The 6000-nt window shown below is 40.5% G+C and overlaps 1 protein-coding gene across 2 annotated transcripts in view; it reads left to right on the forward strand.

Moving 5' to 3' along the window:
* The window catches only part of acsf3 (acyl-CoA synthetase family member 3), a 40509-nt gene extending 39593 nt beyond the window's left edge, over positions 1–916 (forward strand). For both annotated transcript variants that reach the window (XM_020713323.3, XM_078944397.1), the window contains exon 11: positions 671–916. In XM_020713323.3, the coding sequence (XP_020568982.1) occupies positions 671–846 (176 nt within the window). In that variant the 3' untranslated portion in view covers positions 847–916. The remainder of the gene's footprint in view (positions 1–670) is intronic.
* Positions 917–6000: the final 5084 nt, after the last annotated feature.

The raw sequence follows: 6000 nt of genomic DNA on the forward strand, positions 1-6000 counted from the left end.
AGAGCTGCAGCAGCACCAGAGGACAACTCCTAGCCCCCCCACCCCACCCTCCACACGGCCACAGCTACCCACCCACACCAGGGCTGGGAGTTGGCAAAAGGGTTGTAGATGCCATGCTGAGGCTGCAGCCAACAGCAGCGGGTCAACAGGAGCTCAGAGCAAGAGAAGATGGGGCTAATAGGTGCGGTGTGCTGGGGGGGGGGGGGGGGGGGGGAGGCAGAGCAGAGCACATTCCCTGGACTCAGGTGATGCAGTGCCCTTGAACTGTCTCCACCTCCCTTTTTTTTTTCGTTTGACTTCTGAAAACACGTTGTGTTTGCTGGAGCGTGGTGGTGGAGCTTGTCTACAGATGGCTGCTTATTGGGCCCCAGGGTCCAGGAGGGCGGGGTCACAGGGGACGCGGGTGAGATTGTTTTGGACAGAAAAGAGAGGCAATGGTTTTACCGGCAGGTGATGTCTGAGGTGGAAGTTTTGGAAAAGTTTCACTTGCTTTGTATCAGCATCAGTTTATAGACGCATTAAACCCCAGCTGGAAGCAGGTGGCATGACATGCTAACTAAGGATTGAATCAGTATTGGATTCTGCTGTTGTTTTCTTTTGTTACATCAGGCTCACTGATGAGATGCAGGATCTTTCAATCACCCATTCATTTTGTCTAACTGCTTTTCAGAAGCACATCTCATTGAACACCTGGCTGAAGATTGCAGCTCCGTCGCCGGCTGGACAGAGACACACGAGCAGAGATTAGAGAAGACTTACACGTCAGAGAGAAGCTGTTCCGGCTGTCCAACCTCTCACCAGCCACCAGTGATGAAGAGGAGTGCTTTTGCTCCTGAAACATTTTAGAGGAGGATTGATTTCCTTTTAGCCTCACATTAAGTTATAGAGAAAATAAAAATGCAGATGAGCCACATTACCAGAGAGGTAGTTTGTCTTTTTGCAGCTTTACAAATTTACATCAGTTGTAAAGAGTGTAGATAAGGAGTATGATATCTGTTTGTATGAAGACAAATCTTCCCAGCCCCAGTTGTCTGAAAAAGATATTGCTGGGAATTTCATCAAATATTCTATTACCTCATTTTATCAGAAGTTGCTGTCTTTATTGATTTTCTAGCTGAATATTTAACGCTTTATAGCAAGTTACAACATTATGAAAAAAGCTCAAACATTTCCAGCTTTACTCAAACCAGCTCCTCACTTTTCAGTCATGATTCTATCAGTCTTTATTTTTTTCCAAAGTGATTTCCTGTTAAGGATCACAGAGTTCCACTTGAGTTTATCCCAGTTCAAGAAGGAGGGGCACACCCCAGGTAGATGGACAAACAACCACTTACAATCACTTCTAAAATACATTTTGATCCATTTTTCCATGCTTTTATTTTGAAAGACAAGGGTGGAAAATTAATCCATTAAAACTTACCGTCTGAAACTAATGCCCCAGATGTACTTTAACAACTTTTACAAACAACTCAAAAGATTCTGGTAAAAATTGGAGGTGTGAAGCATTTCTATTTATTAAGAAAATCTATTTTTTTGTTATTTTTGGTAATACATTTTTCTCTGACAGAAGAAAGAAATTGTCTTTTTCGCCACAAACAAGATGTTTGTCAGGAACTGGTGGTGTAGAACCCAATATGAAGGAGACTTTTAATCCAGAACACATATTTGAAACTGTTTTATTAGTGTTGAGTTATTATAAATGAAAAAATAAGAATTTCATCTTGCTACAGCATTAAAAACTTTCAATTTTAGCTAATGCCAGGTTGATGACGGCCCAGATTGGCCCACAAAAAAAATACAGGGGGAAAGCAAATAATTTGAGGGGCTCAATATTTCATTTGAAAAATCTGCTTTTGTTCTTTTTGCAATCCGTAAAGAAGCTTGTAATGATGGTTTCTTAACTTTTGTTAATAATGTTACTAATAGTGACTCAAAAATCAAGGGGGCAAAGCTTTTTGCTGGGGGGGATCTTTGACCTTGCATTGAATAATGTTTGAGTCGCAAAACTACGGTGGCCCTGAAGTGCAAATCATTCAACAAACCAAGCAGATGACCAAGCAGACCTGAAAAGCGGACACACATATCACTGAGAATAATTTAGTGAAGTCAAGACAGCTGTGGACGATTGGCAACTTAATCCCAATTTAAGGGGGCGGGGAACACAAAACACAACAAGATCAAAATCCAAATAACACACCAAATAAGAAACAGCATAATCCTCACAATCACAGAGGAAGAATTCTTGTAAACACAAACTAGTGTCAGTCTTTTACTTCTATTCCAGCTGATCTTCTTCAGCTTTCAGGCTGCTTTAGTAAACTGCCTTCCTCCTGCAATAATTCATCATTGGCAAGATTACAGAGTTGCTCTTTCTGACCGAGAGTTGGGTTAAACATGTTAAACACGTCTTTATCTGGAAGAATTGTAAACATGATGTTGTGAAATATGCAGCGTGTAAATACAACCTGACCTTGTAAGGGTCCAAACCAAGAAAGATGACTTTGATGTTTGCAGCTTTTAACAGCCTCTTTTAGGTAGATGTCATTTAATGGTTATTTCAGTCAGACAACTCTTGCAGTAAGAAATATTTATTTGACATTTTCCACATTCTTTAAGTTGGCATTCACATATTTTCGTTTGGCATAAGGCTCCGTTCAATTCCATGAGAAATTTCCATAACACTTTTGGGTAACAAAACCCCCCCTTCACGGAGCCCACAGGTGGAAGCCGGGGAGGAGGGTGGGGCGAAGAATGAGCGCTGAAGGTAAGAAAGAGAATGAACGACTGCGCACCTGGGCTTAAATAGGACGCTGAGCAGGTGAGTTAATTGACTGAACCGCCCTAGGGTATTTACCTGTAAAACACTGCAGCGAGTATCTGCCCGAAATACGATAAATCGTCATTTTATGAACTCCAAAAACATGGGCTTTAGTTTTCCCTGGTTTAACTTTAAAGTCCCACTCCAATCCTCTTTTGTAAAAGTGTGGCCAGTAGTCCTTGCCACCTCCCATTGTCCATTTGTTTACACGCTCTCCTACTAATTTACAGCCGCTCACAACCCCGTCCCTTTTTTAAATGGCATTTTTTTGTCTGCTCCTGATTCACAACAATTTGAATAAAGAAATACTCGGAAATGCAATTTTAAGCTTGAATTTCTTTATTCATGTCCTCCAACATCAGCATTATGTCCCAAGAGTCTGCCAAAAACATCGGAGTGGTTCTTAAAGAAAAGCTTTCCCTGGACTCTGAAGATGTGTGACAATAACGTGAGACTTTGACATCCACCTTCTTGCTGGGATTTCAGTCATGAAGCATTCGGGAGAAGAAGTTCATTCCTCCCTCTTCTTTAAAATGCATAATCAAGCCATGGGACAAACAATGCCCCCCAAACTCATTGGCTAAGCATTTCATTGTCTGCGCTGCGCGCACACAAACACACAGCAGACTTTTAATTATACAGTCAGACATTTGCATGCACACTCTTGACAAAAGGCTACGGGCCCGCAGCCACTTGATCAACGTGACAGCCTTCATGAATGTAAGTGGGCAAAGAGACGAGTGATGCGAGGATGACAGGCAAGACTCTTCAGCCCCAGGGACCCCCTCATGTACAGTGCGCACAAACATAAGCACACATCAGTGGATCCAGAATGCCACCAGGCCTGTGTGGGCGCGTAACTGATGCCTGTAGTGGTAGGTTGTTGTTTACATGGAGCTCATGTTTATTCTGAAGCGACTAACGGCTCAATGGCTCTGCCGCAGGCTTCATTCCTGTGAGTCCTGTTGAGTTTTCTCTTTTCTCTCATTTGTTTTCTCTCTGTCTTTTTCTTTGGTAATATTTGTCCCTCTTTGTTTTATCCCCGTCTCGTTTTTTTCTCTCTTGCTCACAATTTTGGCAGCTCATGACACTTTCTTTGACATAAACGGAAACTTTCTGATAAAAAAATTAGTCTTAAAAGTAATGTTTGTGGTGTGGTACGTTTAAAGCCAACAAGTCGAAGGCACACCTGTCAGTTTTTGTGTCAATGTGATGACCTTCCTGTTACGTCATCATCTGACAGAAAATTCAGTTTTTTTGGAATGAAATTGTTTTTCAAACAATTTTATGAAATCCCCCAAAACACATTTGTACAAGTATTTAGTAGTGAGATAAAGGTAGTATGAATGATGGTACGTTGGGTGATTTGGTGAAATTTTATTAACAACAATGTTAGTTTGCTCAGGAAAAAGAAATTACTTATTTAACCACTGTCTCAAATTTTAGAGACACTTTTTTAACGTGTAACTGTATTACAAAGGATTATTAAAAACAAATTTAGCATTATTTTAACAGTGGGCTATAGTCATTCTCACCATAAAGTTTTAAAAAATTAGCCAAACTTTTCTTGCCAAAAGTTTTTTTTTTTTTTTAAGTTTCAAGGAGGCAGCCATTTTGAAATCAGCAGAAAAAGCACATCTACTGCCTCTAGTGGAAATACAATGGACAGAAAACCTGAACCAAGTATTTACAATGGATTTTTAAGGAAAGTTTGAATCATGCTAATGAGCCAGAGGGTCTCAGAAATGTGTGTATCAAATATAATATGACTGGTTATACAGGGTTAAGCTGTTATTTGGAATTTACATCAAATAATGGATTTATATGAAAAGTGGCTTTTGCAACCTTTTCTAAGTCGGTCCATCTTATAATGTAAAATGGTTAATGGCATATACTTTTACAGCTCTATCCTTCCTTCTTAGAAGAAGCGAAGCACTTTACAGTCATTGTCCCATTCACTCATGCACACATACATTCACTCACTGATGGCGCTAAACGCTAGCACCAACCTGGAACCACCAGTCCTTGTCCAAGGAGGCTTTGATACATGGACAGGCTGGGCAGGAACCAAAGCTAAAGTTGACCGCTCGACCTCTGCATGTACTTGCGGCGTAACTGCACTATATAAATAATCACTCTGAAAGTCTGGTTTTAAGACTTTTTTGTCTTTTGTTTGTGAAGACAGCTAGCGAGTTCTCCGGGGTCTGATTTTTCCGAATTGTTTCTTTGTAAGTGAGACCAACACTATGTTCGTGACCTTTTTATTGATGAGAACTGATTTGTCAGCTCCACAACAGCTTTATTTTTGCATGCTTCAACAGCTGTGTTTGACCTGCAAATCTGCCCGCAACAGGAAGGAAGTGACTGATGACATCATAACCGGAAATCATGCTTACTGGCCTTGACTAGGCCAGAATATTGTTCTGTTAAATTCTTATGCTACGTACACAGCAGGCATGTAATGCACGTTCAAGAACCCACTGAAGACAAATTCTTGAAAGCGCTTTTAGTATATGGGGTTTACACTGGACTGTCACCACCGAATAGTAGCGCATGTCCACCACCTATAGTTGGAGTAGGTTCGGTGTGACATGTTGAAGCGTTGCAAATCTCACAAATCTTGCTCCTTTTTATTTGACAGCCCTTTTCCTATACATGAAAGACATGGTGTTATATATTTTCAGATGGGCACAAACTGCAGTTAGTAATTTTTCCTCCACGATCAGTTTTCAGACATCAGGGTTTTGAAAAGGACACTACCCATACATCACTACCAAATCTGAGTCCCTGACTGGTTTAATTGGTTTAAGTTGCAACACATGGTTGCGCGTTTTGTACATAGAGCCCAAAAATCAAAATATAAACTTAGCGATGCGTGAATGCGAGAGTTTTGAGCACAGAAGCCTGAAATGCATATACGCACGTTCACACAGACTTTTCATTGGAGGTGGCTGCTCGAATGCGCGTTTTCCTAACCCAGTGTGTGCATTAGACATGTCTAGGAGATCAGTACAAATTAATTGGTTTTGTGGAGCAGACCCATGAATGAAACTTTGTGCTTTTTTGAAACCTTTAAAAATAATCCAATATTTGCAATAATGATACATATCCTGTAAATCTATACAAATGTAATAAGAAATTAAGAAAAAGTAACATCTCTTTCTTTGCCTACAGGTTGATTA

Source organism: Oryzias latipes, chromosome 3 (assembly GCF_053564925.1).
Source record: "Oryzias latipes strain Hd-rR chromosome 3, Olatipes_Hd-rR_3.1".
Classification (NCBI taxonomy): domain Eukaryota; kingdom Metazoa; phylum Chordata; class Actinopteri; order Beloniformes; family Adrianichthyidae; genus Oryzias; species Oryzias latipes.